Source organism: Prionailurus viverrinus, chromosome E3 (assembly GCF_022837055.1).
Source record: "Prionailurus viverrinus isolate Anna chromosome E3, UM_Priviv_1.0, whole genome shotgun sequence".
NCBI classification, from domain to species: Eukaryota; Metazoa; Chordata; class Mammalia; order Carnivora; family Felidae; genus Prionailurus; species Prionailurus viverrinus.
Window position 1 is genome coordinate 27,854,106 of NC_062576.1, and position 25,938 is coordinate 27,880,043.

At 46.6% G+C, this 25,938-nt stretch overlaps 1 protein-coding gene across 2 annotated transcripts in view; it reads right to left on the minus strand.

Annotated features, from left to right (window-relative positions):
- XYLT1 (xylosyltransferase 1) overlaps window positions 1-25,938 on the minus strand; it is a 311,204-nt gene that overhangs the window by 21,043 nt on the left and 264,223 nt on the right. For both annotated transcript variants that reach the window (XM_047837663.1, XM_047837664.1), the window contains exons 7-9: window positions 12,047-12,263; window positions 8,872-9,048; window positions 3,793-4,055 (exon numbers count right to left, since the gene is read on the minus strand). In XM_047837663.1, the coding sequence (XP_047693619.1) occupies window positions 3,793-4,055; window positions 8,872-9,048; window positions 12,047-12,263 (657 nt within the window). The remainder of the gene's footprint in view (window positions 1-3,792; window positions 4,056-8,871; window positions 9,049-12,046; window positions 12,264-25,938) is intronic.

The following is a 25,938-nucleotide window of genomic DNA, read 5'->3' on the forward strand; positions in this document are numbered from 1 at the left end:
AGTAAATGCATGTTGATTGAGTGAACATTCTAGAAGGGTTTTCTCTTGAACCTTTGGCTTCTAAGGTGCATCTAGGGTACATATAACCCTACATATAACTGAAAACAAAGTCCTGTGATACCTCCTCTTGACTGTATATGGTACTTGAGCAATTAAAACTAAAATGAGGGGTGTGCCTGGGTGGTTCAGTCCTTCAAGTGTCCAACCTCGGCTCAGGTCATGATCTCACGGCTTGTGAGTTCGAGCCCCGTGTAGGGTTCTTTGCTGACAGTTCAGAGCCTGGAGCCTGCATCAGATTCTGTCTCTGTCTCTCTGTGCCCCTCTCCCACTCACTCTCTCTCTTTCTCTCAAAAATAAACATCAAAAAATTTAAAAACAGTAAGACAGGTCGTTTTAATTAGGTGCAGTACAATATGCAAAATCCAACAGGATATGACCCAAAGGGTGCCACAGATGCATCCCATCTGGCCCAAAGGGGTTTTCCTTATTTAAAGAAGGTGGGCATAGGGGCGCCTGGGTGGCGCAGTCGGTTAAGCGTCCGACTTCAGCCAGGTCACGATCTCGCGGTCCGTGAGTTCGAGCCCCGCGTCGGGCTCTGGGCTGATGGCTCAGAGCCTGGAGCCTGTTTCCGATTCTGTGTCTCCCTCTCTCTCTGCCCCTCCCCCGTTCACGCTCTGTCTCTCTCTGTCCCAAAAATAAATAAACCTTGAAAAAAAAATTAAAAAAAAAAAAAGAAGGTGGGCATTGAAAAAACTTAGATTCACACAAAAATCTGGATTTCTAATTTCTCTTGAAAAATCAGGAGACTGGTTGGCAACTTCAAGTCTGCAATTCCCAGAAGGCAAGGATGTGCTGGAGCTCAGTACCAGGGCCCATGGGTACTCCACACTGGCATGGTCACCCCGCCCCGTGAGGACTGGCACTGGCTGACACCTGCTATTCTCTGGCCCTGGAGAGCATTTGGATTTAAGCGCCTGTATTAAAATACTGACATGGTTATCTCTGGATGGTGGCTCAAAAGCAAACTTGTATGTATGTATGTATTTGTTTATTTTGTATTCTCTCAATTTGCCATTTCAAAAATTTCTGCAATGAACATGTGTCATTTTATAATGAGAAAAAAATCAATAAACATTACTTTTATGAAAGGTTATACTATAGACTGGAAGGACAATTTGCATGAGACGCCCAGAGGAAATGAGACTCCTGAAATAAAGTTTTCACTTGCTATTTCCCCAGATACCCCACAGGCAGGAATTCACTCTCTTTTGCCTTTTGGGATAAGGGTCCTTTGTCCTGATTTATTTGCAGGCACATATCCATAAATATATCTGCTTTGCCCACAGCAAGGCACAATGGTTCTATTATAATAAAAAATGAGGCAGAAGCCAAAGGATTCTAGGCTTGAGGCAACTTGATGGCTTGTTTAATCCCCAAACAAATACCAGGAGAATATTTCAACAACCCTAAATAAATTGTGGGTGTCCTTTGGAATTTCGTATCAGTCATTTACCTTATCAATTCCATCAAGTCTTGGACTAAAACTATTCTTGAACAACATTTGCCTCCCCAGAGTCAGACACCGGGTTACCTACAGGCATGCATGTGGTGGCTCTGAAAGCCAGGATCCTGTCCCAAACTAGCAGGAGGGGAAAGACACTGGTGACGACCTTGACCCTGGGCACCGCACCTATCCGCAGTGGGCGTGTTGGAGGGAAGTCTGAGCTACTGGCCGCTTGGGAGAGGGAGGAGTGGAGCTCTTGGGGGAGCCCCAGATGAGCATCAGAGAGGCCTTGAAAGTGACCTTCAAAGACTGGGGAAGGGTGGGCCGCACAGGAAGCAGGGAGGCGCTGAGCACAGGGAAACAGCCAAGGAGGAAGCAGTTCATACCCGCTACGAAGCGTGCAGCTCCCACACCGGGCTCAGTGTTGACTGCTTTTGGCAGCTTCATGATAATGGCAACTGAGATACCAACAGTGACATGTGTCCTTACTGAGCACTTAGCGTGTAAAACACTTAAATGGGGATGATAATAGTAACAGTGATATGTAGCTCATGAGGCAGCGTTTGAAGATGATCTCCGTTAAAATTCACACCACCTTACTGACACTATGTGCATCTTATAGATGAGGAAGCTGAGGCAGAGAGATTAATGACTTGTCCAAGGTCAACAGGTATGGAGTGCAGTCCTGGGCTCCCAACCCAGGCTGGTCTCCCTTCAAACCCAATCAGAACTCGCACGGAGAGGAGAGGCGAAGTGTGAGGCCAGGAGGAGAGAACGGAAGTGTCTGCTGCAGCCCAGCTGGGTATGCACTAGGCACTGGGTGGATACTCCCATGTTTGCAGCTTGGAGGGAACAAGACAGTTCCTCTTTCTTCTCTTCTTCCACTCCCCAGATGAGGAAACAGAAGAGCAAGGAGGGACACCAGGGGAGGCCTCAGTGTGGACAGACCGTTGTTCCAAAAAAAAGAAGAAGAAGAAGAAGAAGAAGAAGAAGAAGAAGAAGAAGAAGAAGAAATGTTTTCTCTTTGTAGTTAAAGGAGGGAGGTGGGATGACGAAGAGAACGGAGACCAAGAAAGAGAGGGAGAGTGATTAGCACTTCTGGGAATGCATCCTAAGGAAATCATCAGAAAAGAGAAGGGGAAAAAAAAGAGGCTTTTTGCACAAAGATAGTCATCAGAACATTATTTACAATGGTCCATTACTGCCAAGGCAACGGGAAAGGGCAGAACCAGGCAAACTCTGGAATTTCTACTCAATGGAATCCTTGCAGGCATTAAAGAGGATCATTATCACTAGGGAGGCGGCAGAGCGGCATGGGGAAAAGGGGCGAATATTATAACGTCAAATGAAAAAAAAAAACAAAACCAGGGCTCCCAATTCTTGGTGCAATTATGTAAACATCTGCAATGCGCATTGCTGGTACGGAAGAAGAGGCAGGCAAAATAGACCAGGGCTGGAGGGCTTCGCGAAGAGGAAGGGGCCCAGGGTGAATGATCTTCTACCTTCCCCTCTTCTTTCCATATATTCTAGAACACTCTTTCTTCAAGTCTCAACTGGTACCTGCTAGTGGTGGGTGAGATGACGCTAAGCGGTACCTGAACATCTTAAATAACAGTTCTGCATGTTAATGACGCTTCTGGTTATATTTTTAGGTGTGTCAGTGACAGTATGGCTATGTATTAAAAAGGAGTCTTTATTTTCCAGAGATACATATTAAAATATGTATAGCTCAAATGAAAGGTCGCCTGGGATTTGCTGCAATCAAACTATCTGAGAGGAGGGTAAGTGGGCAAGGGCGAAGAGAGGAAATCGCCTTGGCCCTGAGCTAGAAAGAGATTGCTAGAACTGGGTGATGGGAGTGTGGGGTCGCACTCTGCTATTTCATATATACTTGAGATTTTCTGTAATAAAAAGTAAAAAAAAAATAAGTTCTGCATTTTCATGGTTACCTTCCACTTAAGACAAACACCACTATACAAATGGTGATCTAAAGCTTCCCTGTAAGATACACATACTTAGCATAAACATGAAAGCGCTGCGAGGGAATAAGTAGGTAAACAGTAGACTTGGTATTATGAAAAAGCGGAAGAGTGATCGTGGCTTAGAGTGGAAGAGTGCCGGCCCTTGGGACGGTTCAGATGCTTTTCAGGCCCTAGGAGACTGGGAGAGGTGAGGTGCGCGGCTACAGCCCCCAGAGAGGTGGAGGTCCCCACGCAGCGCCCCCTTTTGGTGCTGTGCCGCCCGCCCCTCCTGCACCCTGGGACGATTCTCCCCACCCAGGGGCTCACCGGCAGCTGTTCTCCCCCTCCACGTGCAGCGACGACTCAGCCCGTCGGAGGCCCAGGCGGGCAAAGGAGTGATACAAGGTGAGTGCCACGTCGCTCAGGCTGTGGGTGCCATCTGGCTCATCATACACGTTCTCCCAGTAGGAGCGGAGGCCCGGGGTGCCGGCGGGGTAGTTCCCGTACAGGTAATAGTCCAGCTGCCCGATGATTTCCTGATTCACCACGGCTTCGAATTTTCGGGCAAAGAAGGTGGGCCTGGCTGTCTGCTGTGCTCATGGGATAAAAAAAGCAGTGTCAGGGAGTGGGATGGGGGAGGGAGTGGGGGTTTGGGGAGCGGGGCTCGGCAAGCCACCCTGTTTGGATCCACATCCCAGCTCTGACACTTTCTAACCTCTCTGTCCTCAGTTTCCCTATCCGTAAAATGGAGATCCTCAGAAGTGTGTTAGGACTGAATGAGTTAATATTTGGAGAGCATTTAAAGCAATGATGGGCACAGAGTAAGCATCATTTAAATGTCTGTTAAATAAATGACGTCCTAGATGTTTATAGCTGAGATGGATCTCAGGAATCATTTAGCTGAAGGTCTGGGGCAAATATAGCCTACAGATATATTTTAGTCGTCCAGCAGAGTGTTTTAAAATTGAATTAGCTGGCAATATTTAAAAAGTACAAGAGTTCACAGAAACAACTTTTAGCTTTCCTTTAAACAGAAATACATCTGGCAACATCCAGGCCCCTGTTCCTACATGGGAATGACTGCTTAAAGCTGGAGAGCAAGGGGGTGCCTGGGGGGCCCAGTCAGTTAAGTGTCCGACTCTTGATTTCGGCTCAGGTCATGATCCCAGGGTCTTGGGATCGAGCCCTGCATCAGGCTGCACTGAGCGTGGAGCCTGCTTGGGATTCTCCCTCTCCCTCTGCCCCCTCTTCCCTGTGTGCCCACTCTAAAATAAAAAATAAAAAGGCTGAAAAGCAGCTGTCCCTTTAGATGGGCATATCCTCTTCAGCTCACTATAGTCTCCACTACTCCCTACTGCCTCCTGGGCACTGCAACTGATTTGCAGACTCACAAGGAACTCCGAGAGGTACTGATCAGAACAATCTGTGGGAGTGAGACTTAGGAATCTACATTCTTAACAGGTTTTTGGGGTGATACTTTTATAAGACTCCAGGGTAAGGTAAATGGTGCCTGACTGGGCTAAATACCACAGTCAATTGAACATTTTTTAAAAAATTCAGATTCTGGGGTCCATCCCCAGGCCTACAGACTCAACATCTCTGGAGATGAGGTTTAGGAATCTGGAGGCCAAGAAGCTTCCCAGGTGACCATGATGCAGTATTAAAAGACCACGTACGTAAACCAAGTTTTCAAGGAAACTGAGGTCCAGAGAGGGAAAGGGACTTATCTAAGGCCATACAGCAAGCTAATGGCAAAGCCAAGATGAAGATCCTGGGTTGAGGATAAAGAAGGAAAATTCTGAGCCCGCTGTGACCTACTGGGTCTTATACTAATATCTGGGCAGGGATCAACAAAGGGCCATAGTAACTATTTCCAGCTTTGCAACTACTCAACTCTTCTGTCATAGTGTGAAAGCAGCCACATAGTAAATGCAGCTGTGGTCAATGGGTGTGGCTGTTTTCCAAAAAAACTTTATTTACAAAAGCAGGCAGTGTGCTGGATTTAGCTCAGGGGGTGTAGTTTGGTGACCCCCGTCTAGGACTGTGGAAACAAAACCCAGCCCTCCCTTGGGGAGCTAATGGTCTAGTGTTATTACTGACCTTAAGCTGGGTCTAACACTGTTTTCACTGCAGTGGGTTAATAGCACCAATGACCATAAAAACCACCGAGCACATACTATATACACCGAATGCTGCGTTATATCACCACCTCGAATCCACAACTCTGCAAAGCAGGCATTATGAGTTTCATTTGACACAGAAGGAAACTGAGCTCATATACAAACTCACACGGCTGCAGGACTCTCAAGCCCAAGCTCTTTCCACTATGCCATCCTAGGACTGGGCTGCTGGGTAAGCTGGAAGCTCCCGAAAACAAACATCCTTGGTATTATCCTGAAGATCCCCTCACTTCTCGGCTTCATGAACCCTGTGGCGGTTCACGGACAGTATTTAATAGTATTCTCACTCTCCCTGGGGCGGGGGGGGGGGTTGGTGGTGGTGGGTGGGGAGTAAGTTCAGTTCAGTTACCTTACAGTAGTGCTGGAAGGAGACCACTTGGGGTCAAATCCTTACACTGCTACTTCCTAACTATGTCTTTAGGCAAATCACGCAGGGCTTTAGCTTTCTCATCCTTAAAATGGGTATAATAAAATATGTACTAAGCACAGAGTCTGGCACACGGTGTTAGCTATTGTTATGTGACTATTGTCACTACTCCCCAAAGCCTGCTACGAGGGGCTTCTAGACCTTCATGTTCTTGAGGCAGAGAATGGACTCAGAGGCCGGCAGCCTCCCTCATCTGCTTGTGATTCTTTATTCACAGCTGTATCTTCTAAAAGGGCACGTTTCTATATTTATCACTCTTCTTTGAACAAGAACTCTAAGTTCCTTACAGGCAGCAGTTTCTTAGACTCTAGATGTTGGGAGATATTCTTGATCTCTGTTTACTGTGAGAGGAATAGCTGTGAGCACGTGTGAGGTCTCTGTGTGAGCTCGTCTTTACCAGAGACCACGATGTTCCTGGGAGGCTGGGGCTGGAACGCAGATGCCGCCACCAGGGGCAGCGTCCCACCAACTGCCGTGGCCATTTGCTCTAAATGATGAAGGTCCTTGGCATTGAGGCAAACAGTTGGTGCTCTACAAAAGCGGGAATCTTTTTTTTTTTTCCTTTTGAATAGGTCAGCTATTTCCCCTGCAACCCTCTTTCTGCTCAGTAGATCCTTTCTCCATGGACAAAGGAGTTAAATGTCACCCAAGTTCATACCTAAATTAACATGGGTTTGAAGAGGTCCCTGGGTAGCTCTTAATCTGCCACCAAAAACAGGCCTAAAAGAATACTTATTGCAGCAACCGCTTACAGAGGTGCAAGATGTTAGGTGGGCACCTTGAGGAAATCCGAATAATGAGACGAAACCCTCTGTGTGTTCTGCACCCATGTGGACACAAAACCAGGGTGGCAGTGGGGTTTGATGGAAAAGAACCAGGTCTGCAGCTGGAGGCATCTGGGAGGGACCTCCAGCCCTGCCACTCCACTCTGTGTCCACGGACAAGGAAGTTAGCCCCTCTGTGCCTCAGTTTCCCCACGTGCACAATGGGGATGCTGCCTACCCCAGTGAGGCCAAGGCCCACAGAGGTCCTGGCACAGAGCCTGGTACGGGACAGATTCCGCCCCAGGCCAGCTGGAGCAGTGGAGACGGCAGCCTTCTAACAGCTCCCTGGTGATGTTTATGCCAGCTCCCTGGACCACACGCTGAGGAGCCTGCTAAGAGACTAGAAGCTCCACTCGGGTGGGGGTGGCCGTGTCCTCCCATGGATGGTTCTATTATGTGTCAGAGTGAGTCTGCGGGGGCGCCTCAGCTCGGGTTACCCACCTGCATTCCCTCTGTGTTAGTGGTTGGGGAAGAAGCATACCATCTCCACGTGGTGGCTCTGGTGACCTCAGAGTGATGTGTTTAACCACTCTGTAGCATTCTGCTTGCCCTCTCAGCAGCAGGTGCCAGGGCATGGTGAGGGGGGTGAGGCGGGAGCGGGATGGGCACTCACACAGGACAGAAGGAGGCTGCCATCCAGAAGAGGTCTGGGCGCCAAGCATCCTTGGGGCTCATGGAAGCAGATGGAGCATTTATGACCCCCTGCCTCTGCTCCCCCCAGGACCGTAAGTCGCTTGGCTGTGCCGAAACACTGTGACGGCAGTAACTTTTCTACCTCTTCTGACTTCTTCGGGTTCACAGAGCGCGGTGTTTTGCAAACCTGACTGCTCATCAGGATTCTCCAGAGTGTAACACATCAAAATAAAAATTCCTTGGGGCGCCTGGGTGGCGCAGTCGGTAAGCGTCCAACTTCAGCCAGGTCACGATCTTGCGGTCCGTGAGTTCGAGCCCCGCGTCAGGCTCTGGGCTGATGGCTCAGAGCCTGGAGCCTGTTTCCGATTTTGTGTCTCCCTCTCTCTGCCCCTCCCCCATTCATGCTCTGTCTCTCTCTGTCCCAAAAATAAATAAACGTTGAAAAAAATAAAATAAAATAAAATAAAAATTCCTGGACCTCAACAGAGATTAGAAATTCTCAAGTGGGGGTGAGTTTGCCCCCAGAGGACATTTGGCGATGTCCGAAGACATTTTTTTGTTTTCCTAACTGGACTGTGTGGCTAGATCTAGCGGCTAGAACCCAAGAATGCAGTCTCACAGCCAACAACGCACAGGACAGCGCCCCACAACAGAGAACTATCCAGCTACCATGTTCAGAGGGCTGAGGTTGAGAAACTCTGCCCTGGGTACACTCAACTTGGAACCCAGAAATGTATTTTTACTGAATATTTCAGGGGATTCTGACTGAAAAGCAGTAGAGAGAAACAGATTTGGAAACATACATAGCCCTGTGGGACCTCGAGTTTTTTTACCTTTCTATGCCTCACTTTCTCTATCTCTAAAATAGATTAATGATAATATTATCTTGGGATGCCTGGGTGGCTCAGTCAGTCAAGCGGCTGACTTCAGCTCAGGTCATGATCTTGCAGGTCATGGGTTTGAGTCCGCTGTCGGGCCAGAGCCTGGGGCCTGCTTCGGATTCTGGGTCTCCCTCTATCTCTCTCTCTGCCCCTCCCCTCCCCCCTCAAAAATAAACAAACATTAAATTTTTTTTTAAAAAACCAGTAATACACTCTCTATGTGTCACACAAGGTTGATGTGGGGTTCATGAGTCAATACAGGCCAAGTGGCTAAAACTGTTGTGGCCTGGGGGGTAAGTGATCAAAACCCGGTGGCCACAGTTGATGCTGTCACTGTTACTACAGACACCCAGGTCTGGAAATGGCAAGATGAGAAGACCCGCAGGCCCGGCCTCGGAGGCCTGTGGACGTGTGCCGGGAGGGCGTGGGCCAGGGGCTGGCAGGGGCCCCGGTGGGCTCACCTGGAAGCGGTGGAAATCCTGCGGCTTGAAATCGTTGGGGGAGCAGCCGCACCAGTCCACGATGTGCTTGTACTGGCACTTACAGCCCAGCTTGCGGTTCCAGTTGGTGATGCGCAGGTTGTTGTCCACCATGGTGTCGCAGTGGGGGCTGTTCTCCAGGACGGTGTGGAAGAAGGACTGCGGGGAGACAGGGACCAGCCTGAGACCTCCTCCAGCCTCCCTCGAGTGGGATGAGGTGGTGGTGGTGGGGCCTGCCTTCCTCCAGGACCACCTGACTGCGCAGGGACTCCCCTCTCCTGGACACTCATTGGGTCTCTGCAAATGGGGTCAGCTGCCAGCTTGGTCCAATTCAGGCTACACAGGATGTTTTGTCCAAGTGGCTTCATTCTGTTTGCAAGTCTAACGCTCTGAGTGTTGCTCTAAACTGTCTTTCCCCAGCAGTCTACAATCTGATTGCAAGACGTTTCCTATTGTTCACGACATCTCTGTCTGCCCGGCAGAGAGGAAAACTCCCTCAGGTTATGTCAACACATGGGTACCAGAGGAAACGTGGTGACAATTTTCCAGAAAACCTTGGGCCAAAAGGGCTCCTGCTTTGCAAATAGTCAGATCTGAAACCAAGGGGATTCCTGTCTGAAATATCTAGAGAACAAGGACTGATGGTCTAGAATTTCACCCCTTGGTAAAAGAAGCCAGATTCAGGGATGTTTCAGTCCCAGGCCCCCCTCCTCCTGCCTCAGCCACATGGGTGTGGCTACGACACAGGGAGGGGTGGGGCAGGGCTGCTCGCTGTCCATGGTGCTGAAACAGGCTCCATTAGTTTCTTGTAATCCAATAACTCTTGGCCAACCTCTCCTAGGTATCTGAGAAGGAAGCAATACTGAGAGTGAAGAAAGAGACCAGAGAGAGGAGAGAGAGGAGGGGGGAGGAAGGACAGGGAGGGAGAGAGAGAGACAGACAGACGGGCAGACTTCTGTTTGGACACTGTTTTATAACAACCCCAGATACCAGGCAGATACATTCTCCCTGCTCTCTGCTCCCTAGGGGGAAGATGTTGGGGTACACATATCTGCCTCTAATAAATTTATAGCTCAGCCTTTAGATTTACTCTAAACTGTTTTCCTAGAGGTGGTCTGGGAGAAGGGAGGGCAAGGTATGGATCCTGGAGTGTTAAGTGCCTGTGTGTGCTGGGGCGGGGTTGAGATAGACAGAGCCAGCATCATGAACGACATCTTGATTAAAACAACCAGAGCCTCCAAACAGTCCCTTCTCAAGCGGGGGATGAGCAAAATGAGGCTCCACCCACGAACTCCAGCTGCCCTGTGCTGCTAAATGACATATGCCCATGAACCTGGATTTTAAGCTTAAATTGTCTACAAGCCCACAGAGGCACATATTCTCCATCAAACAGTGGGGAGAAGTTCCCAATTACCAATTACCCTATGTCCTTTCATAATGATACAGAAATTCCCCGAAGATAATGGATGAGGAGGTTATCGACATTGAGAGAAAAGGTGATTTTCGCTGAAAAAGGATTAAAAACTGATTACCTAATGTGTGTGCAGAATAGTAAAACATGGCCCAGTGATGACAAGCCCATCATCCCTCTGGAGTGACGTGGGCAGTCAACCCTATCAGCTTGGCACTGCTCCAGATGTTGGTGAGGGATGTGGAAACCATCAAATGAGATACGTTGTCTTGTCTGACCTGGACACACAGCCTGAGCCTGAGGCACAGCCAGGAAGAAATGGTAGACCACTCACGAGAGGTGTCATGGGCTCAACAGAAGGGCAACCAGCTCTGGAGTTTCCTGAAGTCAGAAATTAGGAGGAAAGGGAACTGGAGGCCAGAGAGCTGGATCGAGAACCCCCCAGTCAGGTCTGATAAGAAGGCTGCTGGCAACATTTCAGAACTGTGTCCACGCCCACCCCCCCCCCCGCCCCCGCCATTTCCAGATGGAGCTGGTACTGTTTCAGAACAGGCTGCAATTGTACACAACCAGGCTTCTGAAATGGACTGCATGTTTGCGTCTCCTCCAAAATCCATAGGTTGAAATCCTAGCCCCACAATGTGATGGTGTTAGGAGGTAGGGGTCTTTGGGAGGTGATTAGGCCAGGAGGGTGGAGCCCTCATGAATGGTATTAGTGCCCTGATAAAAGGGACCCCAGAGAGCTCCCATGCCCCTTCTGGGATTGAGCACAATGAAAACTGTCAGTATGTAATCTGCAACCCAGAAGAGGGCCCTCGCTAGAACCTGACCATTTTGACACCCCAATCTCAGACTTCCAGCCTCCAGAACCGTGACAAGTACATTTTGTCGTTTAAAAGCCACCTAGTCTATTGTATTTTGTTATAGCAGTCTGAACGAAGACACCTTCCCCTCACTGAGGTCTGAAAAGTGGTGACAGGCTCCCTGGAGCTTTTCAAATGCTTCCGGAAGCCATCAGGAAATGTTGAGTCCCAATGGCTGTCAATGCAGGGGCTAGTACAGGTCCAGCAGAAGCCCTGGCTCTCTGTCTTTGAGATCACTGGAATTTCTATTGTGACCGATGAGGCCAACACTAATGTCTATCATGATACGATTAAAAAAAAAAAACCCTCAAAATTAGAAAAGGGATTCTTCATGTTGAAAAAGTGGTTATTACATGATTGATGACTGTAGAGGATCTGTCAAAAGTTGATGTGGGTGTGTCCTGAAAGAGCCGGCATACACAGTTGTGCGGGTTACACACTGCACAACCCTAGTGGGACACCATCAACACTGTAGGTCTGAGAGGTTTCAATTTTTTTTTTTTTTAAGTTTTCTGGAAAATGGCAGTGAAGGGTCTCGTTCTATCAAAATCAGTATATTGTGATGATTTTACGACCAATGGAAGCCAAGTGTCTTAAGGAAGAGCTGCCTTTTCTACTTTGCACACATATGCTGTGTGGACTGCTAGAGGCAGTGTTGTATGCCTGTCTATTCCATACCAGAGGCCGGCTATGACAGCACGGACCCTGGTGGCGGATGCAGTTCTCCAACTTCCTGGATGTTTGCAGTCCTGGATGTTTGCAGGACTATGTATTGGACCCAGCATTGCTTTGCAAAACCTTCGGCAAAAATTCAGCATCTGCTTTGTTCCAAAGGCTAGAGCTGGCTCTTACCTTGCTGAGGAACTTTTCCTTAGATACTCACCTCAGCAGGAAGCAGGGTATAGGAGTAAAATTGCTTCATTTTGGTCACCAGATCATCTGTGGAGAACGTCACATACTCCACAAACTTCCGGTTCAGCAAGAACCAATCCGAGCCTCCATCCACAGCAATGCCCTCTGGGATTCGCCGGTCCCCTAGGCGCCACATGTGGGCGTCACACTCCAGGAAGAGTCGGTCCAGACCCTGTTTTCGGATGAACCTGTGAAAGCCAAAGTAGCCCTTAGCCCAGAGGTGCACAGAATCCAAATGAAATAGCACAGTCATGTCAATAAAAGCATGTATTGACACTTACTGTGTGCCAAGTATTTTTTTTTTTTTGATGTTTATTTATTTGAGAGAGAGGGAGAGAACAAGTGGGGTAAGGGGCAGAGAGAGAGGGAGAGAGAGAATCTCAAGCAGGCTCCACGCTGTCAGTACAGAGCCTGATGTGGGGCTCGAACTCATGAACTGTGAGATCACAAACTGAGCTGAAACTAAGAGTCGGACACTTAACTGACCGAGCTACCCAGGCACTGCTACTGTGTGCCAAGTACTGAGCCAGGGGCTCTGTGTGTAGTTTGCCACTTTTTCTACACAAGTGAGACAGGTCCCTATGTCCCCATGAGGCAAGCACTGTCAATATGCCCATTTTATGGGTGAGGACGCTGATTAGAAGGTTTAGGGGGCTTGCCCAGTACAAGTAGATGGCAACAATCATCTGCTATATCCACTTCTTCCCTACGGAACTTTTGAAATCGCCTTTTCGTGCCATGAATGCTTTAGCACTTTGGTGAATACAGCCTATGGATGCTCATCTTTGAATAATGCTCTTAAAGGCATACCTCAAATATGTAGTATTAAAAAATATTACAAAAACCCCAGTTATGATGTAATTCATATGGTTTTAGATTCACACAAGAAAGACAGGATTACAAAATATTTTTCAAAACACCAAATTTGTGTGTGTTTCTTTTGTAACACATGAGATAGCAAGATGTTGTGGCAGGTCTAACAACTGGTGTAATTTTGCAGAAGAGGGGAGCAAAAATGATACTTAGAGGTATACGCATCAATCACAGTGATACGAAAATACGTGATTCCTTACAGTTACTGCGAATACTGTTGTGGTTTGTTACCTCCATTTAGCTGGATTTCAATTAGAGTTCAGTGAAAATAAAGATCGCTTTCTTCCCAGCCAAAGTTGTGGGCCCCTAGAATTCTATCGGAGAACCCCAGATTAAGAACTCCTGCTCTGGAGTGTATACATATTTGGGATTTGCAAGGTGGGCAGAGCAGAAATGGCCCTTCCTGTTTTGTAGATGCAGAAACCAAAGATCAAAGAGCTAGCAAAACGGATGCGTTGGGAAGGTGGGCCAAACTAGAACCAAGCCTTCTGACGTGAACCCTCAGTTCCTTTGCAGTAGGAGACCCACACCTGCTGTGTGCCAGGCACTGTGCTGGCCTGGTGCAGGGAAGGGAGAGGGAAGGATGTTGATGTTCCTCAGGGTGCTGTCTCACTAGGACCTATAATCTCCTAACTATAGTCTCCTAACCCAGGGGCTTTGCTGCTTCTCCAGCTCATACAACATAAAATCAACCATTTTAAAGCACGTAATTCAATGGCATTAATACATTGACCATGCTGTTCAATTGTCACCCACGTAGTCTCAAAATATTTAAGCACTCCCAAAGGACACCCTATACCCATAAGTAGTCACTCCACTGCCTTCCTTCTAACCCCTAGCAACTATCAGTCTGCTTTCTGTATCTATGGATTTACCAACTCTGGACATTTCATACACATTCACACATACAATATGTGGCCTCTTTGGGTCTGGCTTTCTCTACCAATAGTAATGTTTCCAAGGCTTCATCCTGTGTTTCTGTCTACCCAGCATCCACTCCTCATTCTTCTGAGCACCACACCTTGATTTTACTTTGGACAGCCACCTATCTTTAACTCTCACTTAACTTGGGTTTGCGCCCCACCCCCAGCACCAAGCGGTGGCGACACGACCCAGCCTGGTCAGAGTATTCCATCTGCCTGGCTGCCATAACTGATTCAGGGATGGGTGAGTAACTCAAGCTAACTCTGAGATTGGGCCCTGGATTTTTGCTGGATCTGCTGGGAAGGAGGGCTCTTCAAAGGCATTTTCAGCTGAGAGAATGTAAGCCTAGAGCAGCTGGCAGCCATCCTGTCACCATGAGTACAAAGGTTGTTTGAAAGTGGAGGTAACACAGAAAACAGAGAGAGGAAGGGAAAGAGAGAGGGGGAGAGGGGGAGGGAAGGAGGGAAAGAGAGAGGGAGGGACAGTCTTGATGACTATGCTTGAGACCCTGGATCCCACTGTGCCTGACTCACCCGGACTCCTCAGTAACGTGCTTAGGGCATTTTGAAATGGGATTCTGTCATTTGCCATTGAAAAAGTCCTATACATTCCTGAACAACTTAAACTTTTATCACTACCATGATGGATGTGAATCATCTCAGTCCCTAGAGAAAGCAGATAGCCATGGACGTGGCACATAAATACCTCTCTTCCACTATGCCAGTCTGCACCTCCATCATGTGTCTTAGAGGCCTTTGAACCTGCATGTCTTCAGATTAGAGTTACCAGTCCCCCACCAGGTAGATGCTATTATCATTAGAACTGACTCTGGATTCCTCCTTTCTCCTTTCCTCACAGTTCCTAGGACAGTGCAAGGCAGTGACTCGGGAAAGATCTACCGTGATCCCCAGACTTCAGGGTATAAAAGCTGTAGATAGTTCCATTGTGCTGGACATGCTGAATTCTACAAAGAATCCCTCCCAGTGTGTCCTTCCAAATCCACTAGCATCCACTGGAGGGAAGTGTGTGGAACCTCACTAATAAATCCATATCCCCAGTACTTTCCTCCTGCTTAAGGAGAGAACCTGCCCATAGATACTGGTCACTCACTGAGCATCATGATCAGTAATTCAGCATTCAGTAATCCACTGAATTCTTAGCAAAACTGATGACTGTATTAAAAATGTTGATGACTTCATTTTTTTAATATAATTTATTGCCAAGTTAGCTAACATACCATGTGTGCAATGTGCTCTTGGCCTAGGGTGTAGATTCCCATGATGCATCGTTTACATACAACACCCAGTGCTTGTCCCAACCAGTGCCCTCCACAATGCCCGTCACCCATTTCCCCCTCCCCCCCCCCCCCATCATCAACCCTCAGTTTGTTCTCTGTATTTAAGAGTCTCTTATGGTTTACCTCTGTCTCTGTTTGAAAGTATTTTTCCCCCCTTCTCTTCCCCCATGGTCTTCTGTTAAGTTTCTCAAATTCCACATATGAGCAAAAACATTATGATATCTGTCTTCTCTGACTTACTTCACTTAGCATAATACCCTCCAGTTCCATCCATGTTGTTGCAAATGGCAAGATTTAATTGTTTCTCATTGCTGAGTAGTACTCCATTGTATATATAAAGCACATCTTCTTATGTTGCTGACTTATTCTGGTGAAATGTGCTTTCCATCTACATGGTGGTGCAGCTCTACCGGTAACGAGTTGAGTGACTTTGGAAAGTGATGACCCTGAGTCTTAGTTTCCTTTTTGGTAACATGACTTTGGAAAGTGATGACCGGGGCGCCTGGGTGGCGCAGTCGGTTAAGCGTCCGACTTCAGCCAGGTCACGATCTCGCGGTCCGGGAGTTCGAGCCCCGCGTCAGGCTCTGGGCTGATGGCTCAGAGCCTGGAGCCTGTTTCCGATTCTGTGTCTCCCTCTCTCTCTGCCCCTCCCCGTTCATGCTCTGTCTCTCTCTGTCCCAAAAATAAATAAACGTTGAAAAAAAAAATTTTTAATGCCTACAGGAGTCAGACGGATAATGGAAGCATCTGAGGCAGGCTGGGTAGAAGACCACAGGGTTGGTGGAGTCAGCAAAGTAGAGAAGGCAGTTTTTGAAAAGTACTCAAATTCATTAAAAAAAAAAAAAAGGTGCTCTGATTAAATAAAACATATCCCTAGCCTTGAAGCCAGCACATGGGCCATCAGTCATAACAACCATGGGTTAGGTAATCGTAAGGTACTTCCCAGCTGTGACATTCTCTAAGTCACTCTGTTATATCCAGGAAGAGGGGGTGGGGCAGGCATTCCAGAGAGATACATGGGATCCCAGAGAAGGCTGACAAATTTTCCACAGACACACAGAGGATACAAGCCAACCAGAAGACCCAGGTATCCTTCCCAGGTATCCTTCCTAACATGTTTCCAAGTGCAAATCCACGCTGTCAGCAAAGCCACGTTCTCTCTGGGAGTCACTCGAAGGTTTTCCAATATACTTACCGTATCACTCCACTGACACAAAACTCAGCTCTAACTGGGTCCATTAAAGGAAGCCCCTGAGTTTAGGAAAATAAAATCCTACCTCAGCTCTGTCTGGTGCTAATTATATAATAATATTAAATTGCAGACACTTAACCCTGCTTAAACCTTTGAATTTTAGGTAACTTCTACGAGAACTTATGTGGTAGCCAAGACTAACTCACTCAGACAGAGAAAGAAACAAAATTCAGGTGTTGAGGACATGCAAAAGTTTTCTTTCCATAGGCCAGCCTTTTAATTTTGTGTTCCATTATGTGGGAGAATAGCATCGTCTTGCAATTTTAATGTGATGTCCCAGACCATAATATCCAAATACAATATTTATGCAGTAATCTCCAAAATGAAATATTCATGGGGTGGGAGATTGGTTGCTATATTTACTTGCATTTGAAAACTGATAAGCTGCAAATGCATGCTTTGGTTAATTATGAGTAAACAGAGACAAACAATCCCCCCAGGTCTCAGTTCCTGGGTTAAGAGGGGCGTCTGGACTGGGATAAAGCGGCAGAGGCCCAGAGTCTGGGTATTTAGCAGGGGAAAGGAATCAACTGCTTGGACAGTGATTTGCATTTTGTTTTCTACCCTATGCATTTGCCGTCTCTTGAACAAGGGAATGGCTGGAAATCAAGGTAAGTAGGCAAATACCTGGGTGTGCCTTTTCATAAATGTTGGTTCAGCAGTCAAGGGTGTGTGAATCTCTACCTGAGGGGTGGAGAGCAGATTTATTTAAGCACTGGGCCAAACACACAGAAGATGACCAAAGACACTCTCTTATATTTAGCTTCATTTCCAGATGATTTGATTATGTGAGGGCAACTGAGTCAACAGGTGGAATTCAGAGCAGACAAAAAAAGGATCTGGGTACTAATGATGACTCTGTCTTCGCAGATGGGGAGATATGGGGTTGGCTTGACTCTCTGGAATGCCAGTTTCCTCATCTGGAAGATGAGTTCCATGACACCTGTGCTGACACCCTCCTGAATCAGCTGTGAAAGGCTGACAGATGAGGTTTACAAAGGTCCTTGCTAAGTATTCAGTAAGCACTATTCATTCCAGCAATGGACTGAGCCAGTCATTACACAGTGAACCATTCTTACATAGCAATTATACCCTCCCAGAATCCCTCACATCTGTGACCACCATTTCATGCTTTATTTTTCTCCACAGAACTTAAAAATTTGTACTACTGTATACAAGGTATTTATTTAGTTTGCTGTCTCCTTACTAGATGTAAGTCCCAAGAAGGCAGAGAGTTTTTTGCCTGTTTTTGTTCAAAGCTGTATCCTTAGTGCCTAGACTAGTACCTAGCATACAGTTGGTGCTCAATAAGTATTTATTGAGCCAATGAATGAAGGGAGGAGTAAAAGCCATGAAATTGTTCAATAAGGAAGTAGCAGCCCTTAACCAGGTATCTGATTCTTCTAACAAACATTTGAGACACAAAGGAACTCAATCCAAGAAGGTTAAGGGCGTTCCCCAAAGTCACACAGCTAACAGTCCTGGACTCGAATCCAGGTCTGGATGAATCCATGCAAGCTCTTAACTGCTCTGTCCTGATTGCCAGGGTCCTTGTAAAAGGATCCAAAGGGAGGATCTGAGAATTTTCACTACCTCAAAAAGACACGGTGCTGAAATGAGAAAACTGACAGAAAAGGGCTCATTGTTGGTCTTGGAAGAGCTCCCTGCCAGACATCACAAAGACTTCTGTCTTCAGAACAGACTACCTGAGGGCAAACATGGAATCAACTGCATTTGGTTTTACCTCCTAGGATTTCAGGGAGGGGTGGTTTGCCTTCCAGGGACTTTCTCTACTGGCACAATATGGAACAAAGTCATAACTAAATAGGATTCTACTGAGATGTCATAGGGACCAAGTTCTACTCAGCTGAGCATCAAAGGAAATTGGATGGAAGGGGACAGGGGTCCTCATTCTCATCCGTGTGTGAAAAGGTCAGTTAAGAAACATTCTGTAGCCTTTGAACATGATCTCAAAAAAGGCAGACAATGAAGGTCTCTTAATTCAGTTAATTCCCTGGCTACAGTCTTGGCATATTCATTGAGTGTGGAATTATTCCAGAACTGTCTCGTCCTATAATGAGTTTGAAAAGGAAGAACTCTGCTCCTCAGATTTTACAGCGTGTCTGAGTAAGAAGGAATCTTAGCAATCAGTTAATATAATTAATTCTATAGATTGAAAAAAAAAAACCCAACACACTGAGAGGATTTATGATTCAAAGACATCCAAAGTCACATAGCCTAGGAAAAAAATCTCCCCTTCTTCTCTTTTCCTGTCCAGTGATCTGTCACTGAATCCAGATTACTCCTTTAGCCTAAGTACAACCTAAGCATTTTAGTTAAAAAATAAAGTCATGGAACAAAGCACGAAAGCCCGCAGTGTATGAAATCAGCCAGCTATGTGAATGTGCTGACACGTAACAGCCGTATAATGCAGGGGCCAAGCTTTGGACTACACAATTCACGTGCTGGGTAGGCCACCAACCTTGGACGACCTGAACACGTAACTTCACACGGAAAATGGTGATGATAATAACACTTACTTCAGAGGGCTAGTGCAAAAGTTTAAATGAGATTATACATAGAAACGGCTTAGAGTAGTGCTCAACACACTGTAAGTGCTCCATAAATATTCACCAAGATGCTTAATATTTTTCCTTCATCAAGCTACAAATTTAAAATTTCTATCTTTCCTCTTCTCTCTCCTGTGATTTGGTAGACAGGAATGGGCAGGACACCTCCAGAACTAATTACACACCTCTATGTCCAGAAAAAGCAATGATATTTCAGCACCAAGGACAGAAGCCCAGAGCACCACACAAACAGTGAACTTCATCTCCTGTGATTATTTTAATAAGCAATGCCCGTGGTTGTGGTAGTGGAGGTGACAAGGGTCATGGGCACCTTTCTAATTCTGTCCGAGCAGTATGAATACATCATCTTTTCATGCTACCAGTCAGCAAGGATTCAGCTCATTGGGACCTAGTCTGGCAGCTCCACAGGGACCCTACTGGCTGTTTCTTTCAGGCCCAGGCTGGATTGTCCCCTTTCCTGACCTAGGCTGGGGTCAACTGTTATGCCTCTACTCTGAAGTACCTGGAAGAACAGGGGGCTTGGAGCATTCACTCGTTCAGCAGCTCCAGATAGCATCTTCACTACCCCAGGTCTGTGTGCTGAGAATCTGGTTGTGAACAAGATGGACATCATCCCTACCCTTCTCCATCTTCCAGGGAGAGACATAAAAAATAGAATAACACCTACCATTTATTGAGCACCTGCTACTTTCCAGATCCCATTCCTCACACTAAATCCATATTCTCTCATTTAGTCTTTACTACAACCCTATGAAGGTTCATTTTACAAATGAAGGAACAGAGACACGGCTAAGTAATTTCCCCAGAGCCATACAGCTGGTTAGTGCCAAGGGTGCGATTCTAACCTTAGCCGTCAGGCTCTGGATCCCACACTTTTAGCCATTGAGCTATAATTCTGCGCTTAATAACTAAGTAAGTAGACACAAAGAGCCACAAAACACATTAATATGTAATTAGATGTTTGTGATAAGTGCTATATAGAAAAACTCAAGGGTGCAGTGACAGAAAATAAAGAGACAGAGACGTCATTCGTGAAGATTGTTGGGGAAGGGCTTCACTGACGAAGTGGCATTGAAGCTTCACGTCAAGGATGAGGAGGAATCAGTCATCTGAAGATCTGGGGGCAAGAGCTTTACTGGGGACCAAAACAGCATGTGCAAGAGCTCAAATGAATGGAAAGAAGTCAAGGTGGCTGGAGTGAGAGCCTTGCTGACACATCTGAGCAGGTCAACTGCGAGAGGGGCAGACCCTACTTGATTGGTGGGGGGAATGCATCATTTACCTGGATATGGCAGGAAGCCCCACAGTGAACATGCTGAGGGAATCAGCGTGATACAGAGGCTAGGAGTACAGACCCTGGGGCCAGATTTCCTGGGTTCTAGTCAGCCTCCCCACTTATAATCTGTGTGTTTAACTTAGCTAGCCTCTGGACTCCCATCTGAAAACTGAGCCTGATAGGACTGCATTTCCATCATGGGGTAGTTTTGAGACTTGCAAGAAGTAACCTCACTAAGGCATTTAGGACAGTCCCCGGCACACAGGAAACCCTTCACATGTGACTGTTACTACTGCCTTGTGCGAAGAAAGTGGACTTGTGTTTGATATCCAAGGGTGGGGGAAAAAAGAAGACTGAAAAGAGATGCCAAGTCAGGGGCCCAAATCCTGGGACCCAGAATCCCCTGACTTGGTAGCCATATGGTCTTCATGGTGCTTGGTGCCCAATCAGCTTCTACTTCCAAGAGGCTAAAGGTCCACTGAAGGCTAAGTGGTTTTCCACAATTTTTCACACATTTTAAAAAACAGTGTTTATTGCCTTTTGTTCTGTTTATAAATGTAATGCACATCCTTCACGGAAAACTTAGAACAGAAAGAGAAAGCAAAGAAAAAAAAATCAAAGTCCATCTCTCAGAGATGACACCCTGAACATACTTTTGTCCTAGTCTTTTGTCTAACTTTGATGTGTATTGTTTTGGAAAAAGAAAAGTTCCCAAGTTGACCTCAAAACGCATGTGGGGGCCAAGAAAGGAGATGCATACACAGCTTTGTGTGGGTGCTGGTGCAACGCAAAGCTTTATTTTGACATGCCTGCTATAATTGGATTAAATACAGTGAACATGCAAACAGTGATAAATGCACTGGTTGGGTTTAAGAAAAGCAAAGGGGAAATGCAATCTGCTTTCCCCATTGGAAATGAGATATTAATTATCTCCTCACATCAATCATGGTGCTATAAGACAGCTGGGGAGAGAGCCCATCTCTTGATAAGCAAGTTGGCACCAAAGGGCCTCCTGAGCACAGATTTGCTTGGAGGAGGTTCCTGGCCAGGCTCTCAATGGATTTGCCAACTATTGGCTAAACAGTTGCCTGTTTATACATCATGGGAGGTGTGGGTCTCAAGATGAGTTCAATGTCAGAGAGAAAGGGCTGCTGAAGCTGCTTGGCTGTCATTCTGGTGCCCAGTCGGGGGGAGTGCTGTTTAGAGCAGGTGGGGTCCAGACCTGACAGCTGGAAGAAACTTGCTGATGTCACTTCCAACCTCAGGGCTGGGACCCCTCCTGGTTTCCTACTGGTCTAGCCTTCTTACCCATCAAACGCTAGTTTCCATAAGAATTGGAGGAGTGCTTGCAAAATGTTAATCATATGTATGCCATTTTCAAGATTCTTCTCCATCATCACTGTCACTAAGTTGACACGCCCAACTAATTGTTCCAAGAGTTTATCCCTGTATGCTCCCATTGAATTCTTCTAACAACTCTGACACACAGGTGCTTGATGTTGATGTCACTCAGCCAAGGTCATACACCCAGAATCCAGAGTGTGGATTCCTACCTGCTGTGCCAAGTGCTTTATGTATAGCACTTACGGGAAAGCTCCCTTAATAATTTTCCCTAAATCAACTTTGAATAGCTTCAACGGTGTTTTTTTTTTTTTTTAAACTGAGTCTTACTCTCAGCATAACTTCTATGAAACCATGGGGCACACGGCTAATTCTATCAATTGTTGTTGATGTACTTGCGATCAGTACCTAGCTTTCCCAGCACTCCTGTCTGTGAAGTACCTGAATCCACCTCTCACGCTACAGGTGGATGGGGAACACTTTGGAAGACACCGACTCTAGAAAGGAGGGGCAGAACCTGATCTTTCCTCTCCTCATCATTTCAACAATACTTCTGCTTAAAGTTAGCAGGATTCTGCTCTTTCAGTTGTACGCCCCAAAGGCAAAACTGCAGGTCCTGTCAGATGTGGTCATGAATCACGGCGTGATAAAATCAGGCCTTAAAAGCCAGACCGAGCCATGTTCCAGTCCCAGCTCTGCGGTCTGCTCGCTGTGGAACCTTAAGCAAGTAAAATCAACTCTCTAAGCCTCAGCTGTACTCATCTCGAAGATCTCACTTGCCAAGTGAGCTGGGAATGAGACAACACACCAGAAAGTGCCTGGTTCAGGGCCTTCCCAGGGTCAGCAAGGACACTCCGTCCTCCTCCACAATGCCCATCTCCCTATTCACCTTTTATAAAGATGAGGAAACAGAGGCTTGGAGAGTCAAAGCCATCTCTTGAAGTCCTATGGCCATCACATGAGCAAGCCAGCATTTCAACACAGGTGCCAGGCCTCCAATGTTCATGTACCTGCCCCTGTACCACAATGTGTCCCTGGGCTCAGCGTGGGGGCCTGTGGACCTTGGATCAGCAAGAGAGCTCAGATGGACTGAGGCAGAGAAAGTGTCAGAGGAAACCCTATTCTGGCTGGTGGAAAGGATCTTCCCTTTCGAGCCCCTATCAGACCCCCCCCCCCCCCCCGCCGACCCCCGCAACAATCAGGTTGCAGACATTTGGGAAACTTCTCCAATGCTCCCTGAACAGAAGCCAGGAGTTCCAGGGTAACTGCAAGGACCTATTTAGTCTGCAAGGACATATTTAGTCCCTCAGTGAGCTTTAGGACACCTGCTTCTGCTCATCCTACAGAGGCTAACTGGGAAAACAGTAACTGTGCTGCGTGCCTTTCGTTGCATCGACTTTATTTTTGGAGGAAAGCAAGGAGAAATGGTGAACACAACACTCCCCTTCATTTAATTACAGGAACAGTCAGGACCAATTTGGCAACTATTAAAATATTAGTTTGCCTTTATGCCATCCCTGCAGAGCAGGAGCTGGGAATCCACACTGGCTGCCAAGGGCTGGAGATGGGGACAGAAGGTCAACACTGCTATTAGGAGCCACGTGGAACTAAAAACCGAGGCACCCTGTGGCCTATTTTGTATCTTACTGCTTGTTTTTGGTCCCTCCACATCGTTTGATCTTTTAAACTCTTTGCCTTTGTCACAATGTCTTTTACAAGGGCTGGTCCAGGAGCAGAGAGCATCAGAAGGAGAAGTGCCTTCGGAGACCATCTTATTCATCCACTTTTCTTTTTTCAAAGGGAGAAAGTGAAGCCCAGAGAAGCAGAGTCGCTGCCTGAAAGCCACCCAGCATCCTGGAGGAAAGCAGGCCCAGAATACAGACAGGCTGCATCATACAAGGGTTATGAGCTTGGGCTCTGGGGACACAGGCACCTGGGCCGGAGTCCTAGCACTGCTGTAATTATGTGGGCTTCACCAAATTACTTCACCTGAGTCTCAGTTTCCCCGTCTCTAAAACGAAGCTACTAAGTCACCATTGGAGCCAGAAAATCCAACCAACACAAAGGAAAATAGAACTAAACAAGGGAGTCAAAAAGTACACACTTCCAGGTGTGAAATAAATACGTGCTGGGGGGAGGTGATGTATAGCCAATAATACTGTACTGTGTATTTGGAAGTTGCTCAGAGAGTAGATCTTAGATGTTCTCATCAACAAGAAAAAAAAATGTAACCATGTGGGGTGACAGATGTCAACTAGACTTATTATGATCATTTTGCAATATATACAAATAACGAATCATTAGGTCATACACCTGAAACTAACATAATGTTGTATGTCAATTACATCTCAATTAAAAAAATAAAAAGATGCCCCTCAGTGAACTACTTGGCTATTTGATGTGTTTATTTTACTTTAACCCACTCCAGGAATAGTAAATAATTAAATGCCCTCCCCCCCAATAAAAAGGAAAAGAAAAGAACTAACGGAGTCTAGGTGTGATTAAAGCATTTGAACTGCTTGATTTAGCCATATCTGAAGTCAGAGATCAAGGTTTTCCTTCCATTAACTTCCTTTACCCACTTAGTCTAGTTTAAGCTGGGTTTCTGTCATCTGCCACCAAGGGTCCTTAATAACACATCACCCATGCAGGGTCTGCAGCCTAGCCATGCCCAGCTCTGTGCGATGGGGAGGGGACAACAGAAGACGCACAGTGGCTAGGGTTACTCATCAGCAGGTGAGGCCCCAGCTGACAGAGAGGAGAGGGTGGCAGGTAATGGCTCATTTTACTATGAAATTAATACTACATTACTGCCCTTCATTCATTCAAGTAAGAGAAAACCAGCCAAGGGCTCATTCCTGGGTAGTGGAATATGGGAGCTTTTCTGTTGGAGATCCTTGGGTTTTAGTTTTAGCAGGAAGTGCCAACAACATCTTAGCCGGAACCTTTATGTTGTTCTGTGTCATGTGGGTATTACCTGTCAGCTACTGATGCACATCCACCAGACAGGTATTCACACACCCAGCGGAGTAACTCTGGCCCAAACACCATCTATTTATTTCTCCCACCACAATATTTTCATCCTACACTTATCATAGCCATGACATCACCATCATCATCACCACCATCACATAGGGCATCTACTATATGGTGGATGCTTTATATGCAGCATCTCATTTAATCCTCTCAACCCCAAGAGTGTAGGTCTATTGTTATTTCCACTATAAAGGTAAGGGAACAGGCTCAGAGGGGTTAAGACACCTGTCCAATGCAACATAGCTAGGACATGGCAGAGCAGGACTCTGATCCAGGAAGTACAACCTCAAGGCCCACGCTTTTAACCTCTGTGCTACATACCCAGTCCCAAGCACTGGGCCTAGAAATAGTGGACAGAGAATAAATACCAACTAGGCAGGAATAATAATACCAGGGTGGATAATAATCCAGACACAAGTCTATCAAATTACAATGGGCTCCTTTCTGATGAAACAACTTTGCACAAAACACGTATTACTTGGTTACCTGGAGGTAACCTAAGGGCCTAGACACTAACATCTGGGCCAGTTTTGATAACTAACACCTGAATGGAATCTTGTTCAGCTCCACCTTGCTCCCATGGGCTTTGGGGTCAGAGAACTGGGTTCAAATTCTAACACTTACCAGTTGTGTAACCTTGGGAAAATCATTTAGACTCCCCAAAACCCCTTTCTTCTCCTGACAAATGGGGATAATGATTCTTATTTTGCATTGAGTGGCCCTAAGAATGAAATTGGATCCCACAGGGAAAAGGTCAGTGGAGCAAGGGCACTTATCAGGAACACATCACACAGTGGCTGTAATTCTTGATTTACCCAGGCCTCTCTCCCTTTAGCGGTGGGAACATGCTCACGCTAATCTGTAAATCATGCTGATTTACAGAGCATCCTCAAGTCTGGGGGCTCCTTCTAAATGTAAAAAATGCAGGCTGTCAGTAGGATGGGAACAAGCTATAAACAGCTGGATGAAATCAGAGTTAGAATTTAGGCAATGACACAACAAAGGATTCTGGGGTTACATCTGGAGAGCTCAGGAGATGGAGCTCAAGGCTACCTTCTGGTCCCCTCCCCCCCCCCCCTGCCGTAGGTAACTCGGTAAACTGAGTTACAGAGCCAGCCAGAGGGCAGGTCAGTCAGCAGTTGCACAGAACGCCTGAAGCAGACTACAAACTGAAACGCCAGTGGGGGCCAGGTAGGGAAGGGGCACAGGAGAGGACAGGAGAACACGGGCTTTGTCTATGACCCAGGTGATAGCCTCCAATGAGAAACCTGAG